Consider the following 19473-nt stretch of genomic DNA (forward strand, 5'->3'; position numbering starts at 1 on the left):
AGGGGCTGGGTAGGGACGCCTGGTGGGAAGGAGGCAGGAAAGCTTAATGGCAGGATAGTGGCTGAAACAAACAAAAGAAGACCAAGCAGGTTATCAACTGAGAAACAGAACCAGAGGGAAGTGTGGAGAAACTGGAAACCAAAAGAAAAGAGGGGGGAGGGGATAGATATATAGAGCAAGGATTGGGAACCTGTGGTGCTCCAACAACAACTTGAGGACCACTGGTTCTCCATCCCTGTATAAAGAGAGATGGGGCTGTGGGGAAAATCTGACAGAGAAGGTTGTTTGGACGGTGTGGGGAAGATAAGAATGAAACTGGGTAACAGAATTGGGACAAAGAAGTCAGTGGGGCTGGGGCAAAACGCCCCTTGGTGTGAGGGTAGTCATTTATGCACCCAAAAAGAGGGCCAGAGAGAACATTTATTTGCATATGCTACTATATGTATAGGGATGCGGGTGGCACTGTGGGTTAAACCAAAGAGCCTAGGGCTTGCCGATCAGAAGGTCGGTGGTTCGAATCCCCGCGACGGGGTGAGCTCCCATTGTTCGGTCCCTGCTCCTGCCAACCTAGCAGTTTGAAAGCATGGAAGTGCAAGTAGATAAATACGTACCGCTCTGGCGGCAAGGTAAACGGCATTTCCGTGTGCTGCTCTGGTTCGCCAGAAGCGGCTTAGTCATGCTCGCCACATGACCCGGAAGCTGTCTGCAGACAAACGCCGGCTCCCTCGGCCTATAGAGCGAGATGAGTGCCGCAACCCCAGAGTCGTCCGCGACTAGACCTAACGGTCAAGGGTACCTTTACCTTGCTATATGTATTGGAGCAACATAATGGGATGGCCGTTTCCAGCTACCCCACCCTTTGCCCTTGGAAGCCTTATAAGAAGCTGCTGCAGGAGAGGGACTATGGCAACCTCATGGGAGGGGTGTTTCAAGGCCAAGGTGAAACTGTGAAGCTCCCTTGTTTTTGCTATTGGATGCTGGGTGTTGTTTAAGTCAGTGTTTTTCAACCACTGTTCCGCGGCACACTAGTGTGCCACGAGATGTTGCCTGGTGTGCCGTGGGAAAAATTGTGTTTATTTGATTCCTATTCATGAGAATTACTTTATATATAGTCAATATAGGCACAGAGTTAAATTTTTTTAACATTTTCTAATGGTGGTGTGCCTCGTGATTTTTTTCATAAAACAAGTGTGCCCTTGCCCAAAAAAGGTTGAAAAACACTGGTTTAAGTAATACTGTTATATGGGTAGCATTGAAATGTGTTTTTTTTGGGGGGGGGGTATGCTATTATATTTGCCATTGTTCTGTTGTGTCACTGTGTAATTGTTTTGTGGCGTTTGCTTGAGATGCACACCTGTTTCTTTGTAGTATGCCGCTTTGAGCATATATATTTTCCTTGTGGAAAAGTGGCATACAAATTGAATGACTGACTTGACTGGATGAGATGCAAATTTAGAAGCAATTAACTACCATTTGAATAGAAATACAATTCCTCTCAATATAGTGAGAAAGATGTGACAGCTCAGTCTTTTGTCCAGTGCTACAGATGGGTCACTTCAAGGCCCCTAGTCTCCATTTGTTCTTTGGACTGGACAGCTCTTTGAGTTGAGTATTCTCCTCTGTAAAGTAGGACACAAGGCCACCCTGTCTTGGTCCAGGAGGAGTCTATATGCTGGTAACAGGAGGGGCATTAACAGAAATGGGAAGCCAGACACTATGTGCATGGAAGCCAAGAAGGCATGTTTGCAAAGAGTAGCATCTGAGTGGGTCCATGTGCCTTTCAGAACCGCTTAAAAGGGAAAGTTCTCCCAGTTATGTCTTGTATCATTAGGGCCCCGTTAGTTCACAACGCTATGTGAGAGCAAAGCAGTGGCTAAAATCCGCCTGGCGATATGAACTACCTGGGAGGTTCACTGCCAGCAGAGTTATCTTACCTCTGAGGTTTCAAGGGACTGTATCTCTCTGGGTAATTCTACAGCATGCCTGTTGAAGTAGTCCATAGTGATAGCATTGTTCCAATAGCTCAGGTTGTTTTCTGGGTTTGATGTCTTCTTCTTTCTCCGCATGCAGCAGACGGTGAGCAGGACAGCTGTTAACACAAACATGTTTGAGAGTGTGCTTTTGCAACAATGGAAAATTAGTTGGCTGCTTGTGTAATAGACTTTATATTGTAACAGATTACGCCCCCCCCCCCGGCTGTCTGTGGGTTGCATGCACAGATCTATGAAAAGTTCACATTGTGGTTCATGAACCACTGGAAGATGCAGCATTAGATGAATTAAGAACACCATGCAAGACCACCTAATGTTTTCATGTTTTGAATCAAAGAGATGTAAGAATATAAGAAGAGCCCTGCTGGGTCAGAGCAATCTAGGCCACCACACCCTGCTCCTCACAGTGACCAACGAGATGCCTCTGGAACAAAAGCACAGTTCTCTGATTCAGGACAGAAAAAACGAAGTGCTTCTTCATGCAGCACTCAGTGGAATGCCATCCCAGAACAGGTAGTGCTAGACACCAACTTGGATGACTTAAGAAGAGGCGAGTACACAGGTGAGACAACTGCTGTTGTGCTCAGGTCCTCTTTTTGGGCTTCCCATAGACATCTGGTTGGCCACTGGGAGAAGAGGATGCAGGACTTGGACGGGCCAGACCAAAACACACAATTGCTTGTTCCCTTCCTGCCTTTTGAATCCTGCCAGTGGCTTTGGAAACATACAGTGGAGTATTTATCCAAGGCACTGAAGCCTGTAGGTGTGTTGTTTGTAATGAAGCAATCTGCTGACAATGCTCAACACTGTTCCTGTAGTCCAAAGGGACCAGTGTGTACTGCTCTTGTTCCAGCTTGTTTCCAGGAAATACACTCAAAAACAGAATAATAGCGTTTTTCAAACTTGGGTCCCCAGCTGTTGTTGGACTGCAGTTCCCATCATGCCTGATCACTGGTCATGTTAGCTAGGGGTGATGGGAGTTGTAGTCCAACAACAGCTGGGGACCCAAGTTTGAGAAACACCAGTGTAATATGTAGAATTTATATTATAACTTATAATGGTGGAAGGGGAGAAAAGATTACTTAAAGCCTTTCTCCTCCAGCCATTTTTGTTTGAAATTCAGTGCAGCTGTTTTTCCAGCTGTGGGAGGAAAATATGTAACTCTCCCCACCCACTGGTGGAAAAGCAGCTGGGAAGGGGGGGGGGATGCAAGTGGGGAATGGGCAGAAGGAAAGGGGTTAAGCTGCCCCTCCTCCCTCCTAACCATTCCTCTCCATAGCTGCTTTTCATTAGAAATCTGTTGGGCTGCTTCATATACCTGCTGTGTAATTCTTGGTCCAAATGCTGCTCTCAGTCTTAACAGTAACAGAGGTTATGTGTTCCATTCTAATTTCATAAGCATCTACGATTCTCTGGATAGCACAGCACACAGCAAAGGCTAAGCCTTGAGTTAATATTACCAGCAGGGCCACTATAATCAGGTCTCACAGCAGGCTCCATCCTTAACACAAAATACTGAGAGAGAGTGCTAGCATAATCGTATCTGTTTTGATTTGGATCAAGAGATGCCTTATCTTCTTATTACCACTGAAAAAGCTTCAAAATCTGGGCAATTTCATCTAAGCCAGTCATAATCACTTCGCTAGGCTAGTCATCCTCTTTTGCATTGCGTAGCTGTGGAAAATCACATGAGTAGGAACTGCATGTTAGCTGCACAATATTAAATCTCTGCCCTGCCTATTGTCTTCCTGTGATGTTCATCAGGTGTCATGCCTTTAGTGTGGCAGTACCTGTGCTTTGGAACTGCCTAGGCAAGTGCCATCATTGTATTCTTTGAAACACCTGGTGATAATGTTGCTGTTTCGGCAGACACACAATCGGTTGCATGTTTGATGGTGCTTCACTGTTTTTAGATGTTGTGTTGACAGCTTTTAAATGTTTCAAATAGGTTTTTATTTTATTTTTCATTGTATTGTTTATTATAGATATGTTTGCTGCCCAAGGCTCCTTTGGGAAGAAGTGCTGGGCTGAAATTTGATAAATAAATCAACGCTAGCATACTAGCATTGGGCACAGGAAGCAGCTATTGCTGCTAAAAGTCTTGAGGCTTGCTTCCTGTTGGGCGATACTGGCAAGACATTTCTGCATCTAGTGAAGTTTAAACACCACTGTGAGCTTCTCCTTTGTTACTGGTTGTAACATGGTGTACTGTGGTGTTCAGAATCAGTGGGCCTCTGGGCACACATGCAAATAGGAGAAGCTGCCGTGGGCACCACACACACATTGCAGCATGTCACACCCACACCATGCATATAAAGTCATATTAATGTCCATGTAAAGCACAGGGCTTCCCTGCAAAGAATCCTGGGAGCTGCAGTTTATCCCTCGAAAAGCTACAATTCCTTTCGCTGTTAACAAACTACAGCCCCCAGGGTTATTTGCAGGGGATGCCATGTGCTTTAATTGTATGGTGTGGATGTGACCCTATGTCTAATGGCTGCGAGAGTTGGACCCTGTGGGTGCCAGTGATGGCCTCTGTGGGCGCATGAGCACCCACAGGTGCCAGGTTGGTGACCCCTATGCTACTCTGGTTACTCACTTGTGCAACCAAATTGCAGGGTCTCTATTAGCCTGGGAAATAATGGGTTGAATTCTGGGAGGAGAGCTTTCAAACAGAAGTGCTTACTCCAGGGAAACCTTTGAACCATAATATGCAATGTTATGTAAACCAGTCATGTAAAATAGTGTTTATGAAAGCTTTTAAATTACATTTATATTCTGTCTTTCCTTCAAGAAGCTCAAAGTACCATTCATGATTTTCTCACTTCCTTTTAGCCTCCCAACAACCCAGTGAAGTAGGTTAGGCTCAGAGACAGTGCCTGGCCCAAAATTTCTAAGTGAGCTTCAAGGCTGAAGGTAAAGTTGAACCCAAGGCGCCCCCCCCCCCGGCTTAGCCCAATGCTCTAACCATTATACCACATACTTGCTCTTTCAAAGAAAAGATGTGGTAAAAACAGCTTTAGGGGCAGATCCACAACATATAAAACACATCTACTCTTGATGCAACATCCTACAGCTAGGCTGTTAGTTACATGGGCAGACTAAACAGACCCTGTGAAAAAGGCAGATTCCTTTGAGCTTCTTGGAGCAGATTCCTTGGAGCTTCTTAGTCAAAGGAAAACAATTCAAGAACTACCAAAGAGCCATAATTTTTATCTTAGATTTGTAAATGAAAAATATTGGCTGGCGGAAAAAAAGCAAATGCTGGTAGGTCAAAGACCCTTTGAATAGTTTCACAACTAAAGCCACTGTAAATAAGAGTCTTGTTGCACACTAGGTTCCGCTTGCGACCTTCCCATAGGCATTTAGTTGACCACTGTGAGAACAGGATGCCGGACTACATGTGCTGGGAGGTTTATTTGTATCTATGTATGGCATTTTTAGCCCACCTTTCTTTCAAGGAGCTCTGTGCAGCATACATGGGCCTCCCCAGCCCCATTTTATCCTCACAAACGGCCCTCTGAGGTAGGCTAGGCTGAGAAGTGGCAATTGGCCAAAGGTCACCTTGTGAACTTTGTGGCTGAGTTGGGATTTGAATTCTGGGCTCCCAGGTCTTAGTCTGGGACTAATAACCACTATACCCCACTGGTCATCAGGGATTCAAATGAACATTTCCTACCTTACCATATAAATTATGGCTGTTACCAGTGCCTAGGGGATCAGAGTTCTGTTTAAAGTAACAGGGAGCACTGTGGGGGGAGGCTGTTAATCAGAACGGTTGATTTAGTTCCTGCTTTATTCAAAGGAAAAGGTGTGCTTCTGCTACAAATCTCTTTGTTGAATTAATAGAAATATATTTATTACTCCTGTCACATTCAAAATTACAGGCTATTATACGCCTACCACAATGCGTAAGACGGGCTCTTTGCTTCCATTTATCCGGTGCTGTTCATTTAATTCCTACTGTACAAATCTTAGTCCCCAAGCAAACAAACAGATGTGTAGGCAAGAAGTCCCAGGGTGGCAATGAAAAGCACTTGGTACGTAAGTGCCCACTTAGAGAAGAATTCATCCCCCAGAATTGATCTCCTTTCAGGGCTTATTTATGTGGTTGCTGTTGAGTCAGGATCAACAATATTTGGAATGACAGCCCGGGGTTCTTAGGAAATGCCCTTTTAACTACATCTTGCCTTTGCTCCAAGGAGATCAAGGCAGCTTACATGGGTCTCCTCTCCCCTTCCCCCATGTTATTCTAGCAATCATCATGTGGGCAGGTTATACTGAGAGAGAGAATGACTGGCCCGAGGTCAGTTCCCATCTTCATAAACCACTGTGCTATGTCACACCCATCTGCTCAAGTCACTTACCATGCATTGCACAGGGTTGGACTAAATGACCCTCATGGTCCCTTCATACTCTGATTGTGTGCCAATAGTACACAGCCATAGCTTGTCTTTTGTAGATGGTGCAGTTTTGGGTTCATAAGCAACAGCACTGGAGAGATTTCAGATCACTATTAGTATAGATGATTTGTGTTCTTTCTTCTTCTGCCCTCAAAGAATCCCTATATTAGGCAGAGGTGGAGGGTTTGGAGGGGGGAAGGGCATCTGAAAGTACTTTCACCTAGACAGACCATTCTGAATTGCTTACTTAATTACAGGGCTTATGTTACTGTGGATGGAGGTTTTGCAGCTAAATCTCTGCGTAAGCCTTTGGAAAATGTTAGGTTTGATGTTTGTCAAATTATGTTGCCAGAAAAGCATCACGTTTGCCTCCGGTGGGCTGGAAAGACAGATTTGTTGCATCTAAGCCACAGTGATTGCTTTGTTTTTTATTCTCAAGTGGAATGGCAGTAAGCATGAGCCCCAAACTTAAAAGTATGAAAGTTGCATGTGTGGGGTGCATATTGGTTAGTTGGGGTTATATGACCAGTAATTTCCATCTGGAAACCCTGCGTGGTAATGTGATTTTAATGTAAATGGTACAGAGCTGCATAATATTACAGGCTTGGGTGTTTCAAACCAATGGAAATTCCCAATATAGGCTCCAGTCTTTCCAAGGAGAGACCACAGCTCAGCGGCAGACCACATGCTTTGAACCATGGCAAAGAATGTAATTCTGGGCTTCTCCAATTACAGATTTAAAGTGGCAGGGCTGAAAAAGATTTCTGCTTGGTGGTCCCCAAGAAATCACTGGAGAGACACCTGTGTGACCAGGAATTGGCTCACTCCTGAAGAGCTGAATCCACTGAGCTTGATGGCTCTGGGTCTTCCTACATCAGCATTTCTAGGACAGCCAGGTAAGTTGGACAGCAATCTGCAGAATGTCAAAGTAGGAGTAAAAGAAGCAGCAGACTTACACTTCCTCCATTGATATGGATCATGCTGGCTGATAAGAAAGCAGCTGCTGCAGACCTCTCCTATAGGAAGCGCTAATGTGGTGTGGAGAATTAGATAAGTGTAAAAGCTGCTTCCAGGTTCTGCGGCAATACACTTCAATCTGAGGCAACCTGACTTTCACTGCAGTGTCAAAGCACATCTAAACTGCATTCACCACTTAAAAGGAGTATTGCTGACCTGTGAGCCAAAGACAGGTGCAAATGCACGCTAAGTGAATGTGAGCATCAAATAGGGTTAAACATGTCTTGCTTCGGGGGAAAGACATAAACAGGGCCATGTGTCTAAGGTATAATCCTAAGCAAACTTTCTAGGGAGTAAGCCCCATTGAGCAAAATGGATCTATCTCTGAATAAATAGGCTTGCAAAGCGAGTTGGATAGAGAAAGCACAGGGTTGCTAGAAGGCAATCCATGCAAAGACATCATACTAAAGCTGTACTGTAATGGCGAGCTTCACCTGCAGCCTAGATATCTTAGTGGCAAGGCTTATCCTTCAGATGCTTCTCCTGAATTTCAGTGGTGGTGAGGAATCCGAAACTCAATCATAACTTAACCAGTTGCTGATATACTGAATTAATACAAAAAGGAGGAGCTCTCAAGTGTTCTGAGGATATGAAATACAGTGGAACCTCGTGTTACGTACCGTCCCCCTTGCGAACGCTGCGGGTTATGTGCTCTGCTAACCTGGAAGTAGATGCTCCTGGTTGTGCCCTTTGCCCCAGGATGTGAGCACACTTCGCGTGCTGGCAGCAGGAGGCTCCATTACCGAAAGTGCGCCTCATGTTACGAGCGGTTTCGGGTTACAAACGAACCTCCGGAACGGATTAAGTTAGTAACCTGAGGTACCACTGTATGAGCTAGAACAGGATCCAAAGGAACACGCCACATGCATCTTTGGTATTCTACTGATACTTCCACACCCACAAGCTGGCCTCCATTTCACATGAGAAGGAATGGCTAAATTAATTCACAGTCATAAATTAAAGTCACAGCTTTCCCATCCTTCTCTTTTTATCACACCAGCCTTAATTGTACCAATAGGTTTCTTTTCTTTTTCTCTTAAAAGGTCTGGATTCCAAGAGCTTGGAGAAGTTTTTCAAAGTGATTTCACTGAACATTTTGCTACTTCATGTTACAAATTCTCCCTCTTCCCCAAATGATTCAAGGCAGCACGAAGGTCAGAAAACCAACTGGAATTGTGACCAGATGAAAATGCATTTTTATGGTTAAGAACTGAATGTCACTTAGCACTTCTCTGCTGAGCAAGTACAGTAAGTACTAGTTAAATAGAGGACACATTTTCCAGGGTTTCTCTGTACTGTATTTCCTACTGCATTGGTCAAAACCCACAGATTTTGGGAACTACTCATTCCCTGGCTGGCCAAACCAACTGGCCTGAGTGGACAATAATGGGCTGAACATGTGCTTTGCATGATGTGGCCCCTCACAATTTGGCTGCTCTCATGATTTGGCTGGGTCTCTGTAGATTTTGCTCCGAAGAGAAGGAATTCCTGCGGATGGTTGTACCTCCTCCTGTGCTGTTTCAACCCTGGAAAATGCTTCTCCTGAAAATCCATTCTTTGGTTACATTTATGGATATGGGGACTTATGCTGAACACTGTGCAAAAAATCTCCACCTTCCTGATTTCTATATGCTTTATTCCCTTTTGCCTAGAATTGCACAGGCCAAAGGACACTGATACAGAATTTCACTGTTCAGTTAATCCCCCACTCCCCCCCCACTTCCTTGTGATGGGAAGATTAGCCACATTTCTTTTCAAGTGGAAATATGGCTGCCACGACCCTTTAATTAGAGAATGGGCACGTGGTATTATTCTCAATTGTGTGAACTTTTAAAAAAGCACCAGAACAAGAAGCAGAACGTGAACAGAGGTACCTGGATAAACTATTGTAGGAGCCAGACCCAGTTGGATAGCTAGCAAAATGCTACATCCAACCAAACTATGGAAATTCTAAGGCTACCAGTAAGTAAAATGTTGACTTTCCATATCTGGGCAGGCATGTTTCCTAGGAAATTTTATCTTGCAGTCTTAAAATATCAACACAATGAGGGACTCCATTTGAATCGCAACCACTGGCATCACCAGGGCAGGAATTTGAGACAAGTCAGTGTGGTGTAGTGCTGAGAGTGTTGGTCCTGAGTTCAAACCTTTGCTTAGCTGTGAATCAGGCGCACCAACTAGCGGGGGCCGGGAGGGGGAACCAAAATTTTCAAGGAGGCGGTTGGGCCCTCTCATAATTCCCTGGTGGCCATGTGCACATGTTGTGGGGCATGCTTGTGTCACGTGCAAGCCGTGGGGCGTGCACAAGTGATGTCAGCCCGCCCTGGGCGTGCTCACATCATGCCCACACGCCACAGGGTGTGATGTTGTGCAAGGTGGCACACTTGTACTGAATTGTCTTAGGCACACTGTTACCCCATAGGGTTATAGTCAAGGAAAAATGGAAAGAGGAAGAAGCTCCTTGGAAGAGAGGTGGGATATAAACATGAGGATGTAACAATGAATCAGTCGAGGGCCCTGCACAGCAGAATGAGCAACAAAAGGCCCCAGATACAGCAGGGCTGTCTTACCAGCTTGAAGTACGTAAAGTACTAACACATTGATATCTAAATGCCCCTCTTCCGATAATTAAGTTCAGGGTCTAAGAATTACTTAACTGCACAATCTGTCGCACAGCTGTGTACCATTTGTGCACCTATATGTGTTTTTCATTGTGGTTGTCACAATAATCCTGCAATGTATTTGATGTACTGCCTATCAATTCAATAAACTGAAGTTTATACTGTGTCATGTGTTGCGTCCTGTGCCATTAACATGCTGACTGGTAGCAACCCCATTGACTTTAAAAATAAAAAATGTGCGCAACAATAAACCTGCAAGTTGGTCAGACAAAAGGTTGACTCTATTTGCCTTGTGTCCTGAAGGTGGCAGCAACCTCCCTACTAACATGACCCATTTGTCAGGTGATCTGCAGTGGAGCCTACAGTTGCAGCTGTGCTGTGATGCTGAATATGAAATTGCACTCTTTTGGCAAGAACAAATTTTCAGGAAAACCAAAGCATTCTGCCTTGGGATCATGTACAAGGGAGCTGCAACTGGTCTGTCCATCAGGGGGAGCAAGTAATTTATTTCACATTACCATGACAAGAAAAGTGACTTGTCGGGGTGGGCATTTGTACCATATCTGGTATGTAATGCATGCCTTTCAACTTCGGAGATGATGGGGAAGCAGCCTGCAGAGTTAGCAGAGCCAAGGAAAGATTATACTATGATTATTGTCATTATCTTATTATCCTGATGCGGCACCATGCATGGCACCTGCCTTGCAAAGCGTTCCATCCCCTGAATTACAATTGGACAGGAAGGGTGTAGCTCGTGAGAGAACGAACTGTTTGGGGAAACAGAAAGCCAAACAGAACAGTCCAGCTGCTGACTTGAGAAATTTGTTAATACAGCAACATCTGGTCCAAAAACCCATTTACAGGCTGGAGACAGAAAAGAGCTTTTAAAAAAGTTGAACTGACACAAAAAACATTGTTGCCCGTGGTGTATTCTTTTGTCCCATTGTTATCTGGACAAGAGAGGCTGGGAAGCATTTGAATCGCTACCCAAACCCTTCAAGGACTATGAACGGGCCAGGAGCCAAAGAGCAGCTTAGGCTCGCGCAAAGAGAATTGCTGACTTTTAAATTTTTGAGTTAATACTTCTGGATCATTCAGCTGTTGGCACTATATTGAGACTGTTTTGTGATCTGACATGGTTGCCTCTTGATCCAAAAGTGAACTAAGCATGGCACATATTTGTCTAGACTACTACCACCTCTTAAGAATTTTCTGCCACTAGCAATTCCTCTCACATAAAGTGAGCAGGATGTGGCTGCCTCATCAGCCACACAGAATGAGACAAACAGGTAGAGCTTACTGTGCTCTGCCACTTATCTATGTTTCCATCCCTGCTATGAAGCTATAATGCAGAAGAGGTAGATCACTGTTTCTACCTCTTCTGCATTAAGTCCTCTTTATGGACCATCCTGGCAACCTCTCAGTCTTGCAGAAGCTAGTCATACAAACTAATTGTATCTGCAAGGCCAGGCATCACTACATGTTCCATCTTTTTCAGTCACCCCAGCCCTGATCACACTTCATGGTGTTACGACTTGGGAGGTATTGACAATGGATACTGAAATCCCAGCAGCCATTTATAGGGAATTCCACAGCCTGCTATTCAGCTTGGTGTGGGAAAACTGAAATTGCAGTGCTTCAAGTATCTCCACAACCAAAACCCTTAATCTCCCCTGATGGACTAGTACTAGCTATAATTAACTCCCATGAAGTAATATTCATCAAGTAGAAGAGAAAAATTAATTAGACCCAACAGTGTTTGCATGACCAACTGGGAAAAGTAATCCAGCCAGTGCTCTTTCCCTTCTTAATGCTATATGTGATATAGTTCATTGGGAGCGCTAGACTTGTAAGTCCCAGATCACCAGTTTTCATTCTGAAAGTACCTTTCTAGCATTTGTAGAACCTGATATGTGAGAAGAATATGCCTGTGTATTTTGCCTCCTAAGAGTACCAGTCAGCACGGTTCACCAACAAACCCAATTATGTAGAAATACCTTGCTTTTGAAGAAAAGCTACTATCAAATTCTTAGCATCCAGTTTTCAAGCACCTGAACATTCAAGGCTCTTCCATTACTCCGTCCTTGTGTTATGTATAACTAATGTATCATAAACATCTACCACATAATGTATGATAAAAAAAAGAAGTCAACTTACAGCATGAAGATATGGGCACACTGATGGCCAAAATGATCCATGCTATATCCACTTTGCTGAGACAAATGGTTGCCCTGTGCTGGGGCTTGTTTCCCTCTGAGGCGTGAGAAATGTTCCCTGGCATACCAGGCTTCCAGGTCCCAGCGGGTACCAATCTGTTTAGGAAGTTTCCTGTGGCAGTTGAAGTGGAACTCGGCATCCACATAGAGGGCTCTGCGCTTGGCAAGTTGGCATGCCCAGAGGGACTCAGTGCAGAAGATGTTTCATTTGGGCTCCTTGTTGTATGCGAGGAAGAAACATCCGCATCAATGCCAGTTTGACCAGAGTGACCAAATGCTGCTGCTGTTGCAGTCCCCGGGCTGGCAAAAAAAGGTCCCTGGTTTGTAGTTTGGCTCGAGAGTACCCAAGAGTCATTTTTGCCCAGAATATCCCATATGCCATACCGCTGGGGTTTAAAAGGCACTGTCACCATTTCAGGAGCAGCTGATGGGGCATTTGCTGGGGTGGTGAGACCTGTTTCCTGCGTAACCAGTTTGGATGCACTCCCCTTCTCTGTTGTGTTAAGGCCTCCCAAGGTATCACTGTGGAAAGATGCAAGTGAGTCTGTTGTGGTTACCAGCATGGTGCCACTGTGGGCTGTGGACCGAGACTGAAAGGGATGATCTGGAGACCAGTTCCTCATGGTCGGGGGAGAATGCTGTCCCGTCTTTCGATAAGGCTCTGTAAATTCTGTGGAATTGCCGTTGACAACCTGAGAGACATTCACTTGGGGTAGAGTCTTTCCGGGGGGAAAAGCACTCTGGTTGTTTAAGTGATATGGTTCTTTGTTGCCAATGGGATGGCTGCTGGTTGATTCCTTCTGGCCAATAGAAGGAGTGTAAGTCTCCACTGAGCTAGCGGGATGGAAGTTTGCAAGGGATGCTGTGGGCAAGATTTTGGTGGTGTGACGGACTTTGTGTCCAGGAGTCATCCCCATAGCTGAGATATTGCTATTGTCTGTCAGGAGGCCCCAAGATGATGCCAAGCTGGGAAATGGTGCCTGAACTGCAAACACGAGTTCTTCTGTCAGTGCCAAAATCAGTAGAACGCCTGAAAGGAGAAAGATTGCAGTGAAGAAAACCCAAAGCATAGCAAACTGGCATAAAATCAGAATGGCAGGTTTGGGACTGAGGTGACGGCAACAGAAGCTCACTCCCTGCATTGCAGCTGGGTCATTTGTACACAAGGTTGCATGCTTGCCAAACATATATTCCAGTACAGAATATGAAACCCAGAGAATCTCAGCTTTTATTTAAAAAAATTCTACATGTATACAGTATTAACGGTAGTGCAGAAATACTTATAAATGTATAGGCAATGCCTGTAGGTACCTGGTATCTAACCTAGATTTCCATGCCCTTTCTTACCCTTATTCCTTGCTTTAGAATGTGTGTGTGTGTGTGTGTGTGTGAAGTTTCGTTTATTTTAAACAATTATGGCCCAGTCTTCAACTACACAGGTTAGGACAGAGCATGTTAGGGTACCCTGCTTCATCCTCACAAAAGGTAGGTTTTGCTGAGAGAGAGACACAGACAGAGTGGGGAGGCAAGGCTACCTAGTGAGTTTCATATGAGCAGGGATTTGAACCCAGATCTTCTTAGGCCAAGTCTAACACTCAAAGTACTTCACAACAGTTACTCACCACACTGCAGAAAACACACAACCTTGCAAATCGCAAAATGCTAATTTCTGTTGACCAGAGCCAAGATGGCCAGCAGGTTGGATGTGGGCCTATAGCAATTATATTGGGCACCTGACAATTCAACCCCCCCCCCCCTTCACTCATAAAACAATACAGCACAACACTAGCAGGTTGTAAGGAATGGAGATAGTCTACACTTTATCACGATACCTCTCTTTTGGATTTTGAAGCAGGGCTATGTTTAAGCACACACAATTTATAACTGAAACAGTTAGAAGGCACCACTGTTATATTGGCACTGCTCTACCTAGAAAGAAGTCAGCTTGTTGTATATCAAAATACATTTATGGTCTCCAGAACATTGTCTGTAGAACGAAGTAGAACGAATGTAGAAATTGGCTAGGACTGCCCCTGTTTGCAAGTCCAGTTTAAAGATACAGAACCATACAAAGAGAGGAGCCTGGGATTCACTTGTCAACACCTGGATAGCAGATTGAGTAAGCTACACATGCCACCTGGTTTGAGACTTCCTGCCTGCCCAACCAGGATGAGATGTATTGCATTTCTATTTAAATTACAGTAATTGTTTTAAATTTCCATCTATGCCTAGCATTTAGCACTTTTTATGCAAATGTGTTCCAGTTTCTCCTCTTTTTTAAAAAAGTGATGCATTTCTTCGTGTGTGTGTGTGTGTGTGTGTGTGTGTGAGATATGCAAGCAGCCACCCTACTCCTGGTTCCAGATAATGCCATATAGCATATGGAGAAGAGAAGCCAGAGGTAAATGTAGGACAAGGAATACCTTTAGTTAAAGCACATCCAGATGGCTCAAGTAAATGAGATGTGTCATGCATGACAGTAAAAAGCAAAAGGAGAACGAACCACACAGTCAAGCTAGAGGGAAAATTCCGTCACAGTGTGGCAATCAGTTATCATCAGAGCATGAAAGCAAAGCATAGCCGCTGAACTTTCTCCAGCAGAAACCTTTCTGAGCTCTGTGGCACAGGTCCACACCTACCAAAATTGCGTCTTCATTTAATGCTAACTGAGACTTCAGAGGAAGAACAGGTACCCTCAAAATCTTAGACAAACATTTACTTTGTGACCCCCCAATAAGCTACTACTTTGCAGTAAATATCTGGACTGCCACCGAGGACACAGGATGCTTCTAGACAGCTTCTGTGGAGCAATTTGGCATTCTGTCTCAAGGTCATTTAAGGACACATTTCTCTTCAGATCACTGGTTTAATACAACACAGCAGCTCCTCCACAGTTATGAGGGCTTGTGGGGGGGGGGAGGCAGCTGTCCAACCTGATCTCACAGAAGCTTCAAACTTTTATTGAAAGAGAAGCCCTGGTATGAATAAGCACAGGGAAATTAAGAACAGAATCTGAGAAGCATTGTTTGATTACTTATCTCAATGGGTTGTTTTCCTCTTATATCACACCTTCCAGACAATGGAAGCACCAGGAGGACATCTGTATTTCCCACATCAGTGCATTGATATTTATTTACTTAGAAGTACAAGGAACCATTTCCGTAAAACTGTGTACATGCTATGCCTTTAAAGTACATTCAAAACACATGGTTTCCCTCAAAGAGTTCTGAGCACTGTAATTTGTTGAGGATTGCTGGAAATTGTAACTCTGGGAGAGGTAAACTATAGGGCCCAGAATTCTTTGAGGGGGAAATGTGCTTCACATGCACTTTAAAGGTATAGTGTGTGTGTGTGTGTGTGTGTGTGTGTGTGTGTGTGTGTGTGAAGCCTTCATATGTTTTAATGCTGTGGCATTAACAAAAAACCCAAATTTCTGCCAACAAGGTTGGGAACTGTACTCTGCCATGAACCTCTTCCAACTCAGGGGGACAAAATGGCGAGGGGATGGATTTTCCAGCCTTGTCTTCCATGGTTCTTTCCATACTTCCAGAATCCAAAGCTTCATCTGTCAACCCCCACTACTGGGCCTACATGAAAGCTCCTCACCATTTGCTTGGTACTGGAGCAAATCTTGCTACTGCTCCTTAGCAATGCTATTCCAGATCTCCTATGTCACCAACCATAATCAAAGAAGAGTTCACTGTCACAGAAGGGGAGTCAATGCAAGCTCATTTCCTTAGAACAGGTGTGGGCAATCTGACTTGGATGTTGTTGGTGTCAAACACCCAGCGTTCCTGATTCTTGGTCACGCAGGCAGAGGTTGATGAGATTTGAGAGTCCCTAGTTTAAAATATTTCTTCTTATAAGCTAAAAAGTGTATTTTGGCAGCAGCATAGCATGGTTTGCTGATGACCAGGGCGCAGAGGGTGAAAGGAACCCTTGCGCCAGCCCAGCCCTCAATGCTGATGCTGCCAGAGCACCCCCTATAAAGCCAAGTGGGGCCATGCTATGCCACCTTCAAGGGGGTGGTAGCTAGCCGATGTGGCCCTTGGCAGGTGAAACCCATGGAGAGGAGGGGAGGGCTGGGAGTTGCCCCTTGTCCACCTTCATCCTAGCCCCTCACTGGGGAGCATGTCAAGTGAGCAAGGTGGGAAGGCCAGGCTTGGCTCCAGGGCCCAGAGACACTGCTCAGCAGCAGGCAGGGAAGGATGGGGAACTGGGGATGAGCCCTGCCAGGACGTGCCTGGGTGGGATGGGGATCCCTGCAAAAGCCAAACCTTGTTTGTGCCCCCCTCAAAATTGTGTGCCCGGGGCTACAGCCCCCTTGCCCCCACCCACGCCCTGATTTTAGGGCCTTGCTAGACTGAATATTGCAGCCAAGGTTCTTCTCAGTTTTATGGATGAAGCACCTAGGGTCTGCTTTTAACACCCAAAGGTGTGTGAGAGGGAGAGAAAAACTTCCCCACCCCCTCCAACTGAATAATGGACCATTGCAAAGTAAAGTAGGGAAGGGGGACAAATACCTGCATCCCCTCTTTTATGTTTAATTTTAACACCCCCCTTGATTTATGCAGGAATGGGGCAAATAAAAATTTCTACCATAGCTGGCCCAAAATATTTTTGGTGCCTAAGACAACAGTAGATAACATCCTCCTCCCAATCAAGGTACATAGTACCTAAGGATAACTATATTTTGGTACTTGAAGCAGGAAAAAACCCACAAGTGTCCCTCCTCCTCTGCAGTAAAGATACTACCACAACACATTAAATAACCAACAGTCTGCTACCCTTTCTTGACAGTAAAAACTATCTGTCTGAGAGAGCTGGCACCCTCTTGTCCAATGATAGGGCCAATCTTATGATCATGTTTAGAGTGCTCCTTAAGGCTGGTTGATTTAGATTGATGCTGGCTGTGTGCAGCCACTAACAAAAAGTCCTCACAAGTTTATTAACACTCCCCAGGCAGGCAGCAGCATGAGTTTATATGGGAGGTTATGAAAGTTCATAGCATCAGGTTGACTTGTCAAGCAGAGGGCTTTTTCTGCTTTTGTTTCGGTTGTATATCAAAGTACTTGGGCACTTCCCACCAAGTCCTATGACTTTGGATCAAGTCCGAATCGTCAAAAACCCATTGGAAACATTTACTGCTTGTGTAGGCATTTTTCCACAGTGAATAATTACGCACAAAGAGTTCAGCCTTGCATTCCAAAGCCAAGAGTCTCTTCAACCCCCACCCACCTCAGTCTCATCCTCTGATCTCAGACATGATGCTGACAGGATAAACACAGGCTCCTTGATCAGTGGGGCTTCAAAAGCCTTGTTGCTCTGGGAAGTCAAGAGCAGATCTTTTTTGTGCTCACATATCTCACCCATGGCATTCAATTAGGGAAGCAAAGCTACCTGCCTGGAGCCCCAAATAAATTTTTTGTCTTTGTACTGTAGAATGGCTTTGCATGCACTCAGATTCTGCTCTCCATCATCCATCCAGGCAAGCAAGAGGCATCATCCAAATTCAAGGACACATTTCAGCGAGGCCAGCAACACTCATGGAGGGCGTAAAGTAGCTCTGTTAAGTGTGGCCTGGGAAGAGGGGGTGTAGCTCAGGAGGAGAGTCCCATTTATCCTCTGGGCCTGAGGTTCCCCAACCTTGCCTAAATGCTGTCTCACCTTGAAGGACGCCCCACTGAACCAACAGGTCTGGGTAGACATAGACAGGATTGTGCCAGGAGTGCACTGAGTGCAATTTTAGACATCTTCCTTCAGTGCCCTTTGCAAGAGATCAGAATGAGGTGGCCTTTTAGCCCTTGTGAACAAACAACCCCATTGTTTGGTTTTGAAAACAATCTACATGTTTGCTTCTGAGGTGATACAGTGCATGGGATGCAGCTTTGCCACCTGATGTTGATATGGGGCGTCGTTTGTCTGAAATGAACCATACATGAAAATTACCTAAGCAAACAAAACCTTTCAAAATCAGTGGGTTCCCATAAATACCTCTAATGTAATTCTGGAGATTTTCACTTGGGACTATTTCAGCAACCGAATGGGCAACCTAGAGCTTGTTGGACTACAGTTCCCATCATTGCTGATCTCTGGACATGCCGGCTGGGTCTGATGGGAATTGTAGCCCAACAAGAAGATCTGGAGGGCCCCAGGTTGGCCAACCTTCAGATAGGAGTTCACTGACATGAAGCACCAATGTGTATTTCTCAGCTAATGACATATTAAGAAGAAAAGTTATTTGTCCTCCCAGTGCCCTGCCTAGACCTGGGTTAAAGATAAAGGGACCCCTGACCATTAGGTCCAGTTGTGTCCGACTCTGGGGTTGCGGCGCTTATCTCACATTACTGGCCGAGGGAGCAGCGTACAGCTTCCGGGTCATGTGGCCAGCATGACATAGCTGCTTCTGGTGAACCAGAGCAGCACATGGAAACACCGTTTACCTTCCCGCCGGAGTGGTACCTATTTATCTACTTGCACTTTTGACATGCTTTCGAACTGTAGGTGGGCAGGAGCTGGGACCGAGCAACAGGAGCTCACCCCATCACGGGGATTCGAACCGCCGACCTTCTGATCAGCAAGCCCTAGGCTCTGTGGTTTAACCCACAGCGCCTTTTTTGTTATTTGTCCATGGGAACAAGAATGGGCGTATCTCAGTTAATATTTCATAGGTGTCAATCTAGGAATGCAATAGCCATGATTTTCATTTATATCTCATGCTCCTCAGGGCAGTTCACAACATAAGCAATGCCAATTCCATAAAACAATTACAAACACACACACACACACACACACACACACACACACGGTTAGTACTTAAAATAATCACCATTGATTCCAAAGGCTGCAACCCTGGGAATAAACTACTTTGTTTCTGAGTAAACATACATAGGATTGGGCTGATCAAGTCTGATAAAGCCCATCTCACAGTAACAGGTAAACAGAGGGGGCTAGCTGGGGCGGGGGGCAGAGGACAAAAGAAAGCCATTCACCCTACAGCATGCACAAAATCTTGCTTTCTCAAAAGTACAGGAAATCAAAATATTTCCAAAATATTCCTCATCATAGGAAACAAGCACTATTCAGCTCAAACACAGCACTCTCTTGACAAAGCAACCAAGTGTCCAGCTCTTTCAACAATTAAACCCGTTAGAGGAGCCATCAGCCCTGTTGCTAAGAAGGTGAATTTTTGGCTAAGCTTTAAGGCGAGTCAGTTCATAAATTA

The 19473-nt window shown here is 44.9% G+C and overlaps 1 protein-coding gene across 3 annotated transcripts in view; it reads right to left on the reverse strand.

Annotated features, from left to right (window-relative positions):
• Positions 1-19473, reverse strand: part of TMEM108 (transmembrane protein 108) — a 178632-nt gene that overhangs the window by 945 nt on the left and 158214 nt on the right. For all 3 annotated transcript variants that reach the window (XM_033166350.1, XM_033166349.1, XM_033166351.1), the window contains 2 exons: positions 12190-13278; positions 1935-2089 (listed from right to left, as the gene is read on the reverse strand). In XM_033166350.1, the coding sequence (XP_033022241.1) occupies positions 1935-2089; positions 12190-13278 (1244 nt within the window). The remainder of the gene's footprint in view (positions 1-1934; positions 2090-12189; positions 13279-19473) is intronic.

The sequence above is a fragment of the Lacerta agilis genome, chromosome 12 (assembly GCF_009819535.1).
Source record: "Lacerta agilis isolate rLacAgi1 chromosome 12, rLacAgi1.pri, whole genome shotgun sequence".
NCBI lineage: Eukaryota > Metazoa > Chordata > Lepidosauria > Squamata > Lacertidae > Lacerta > Lacerta agilis.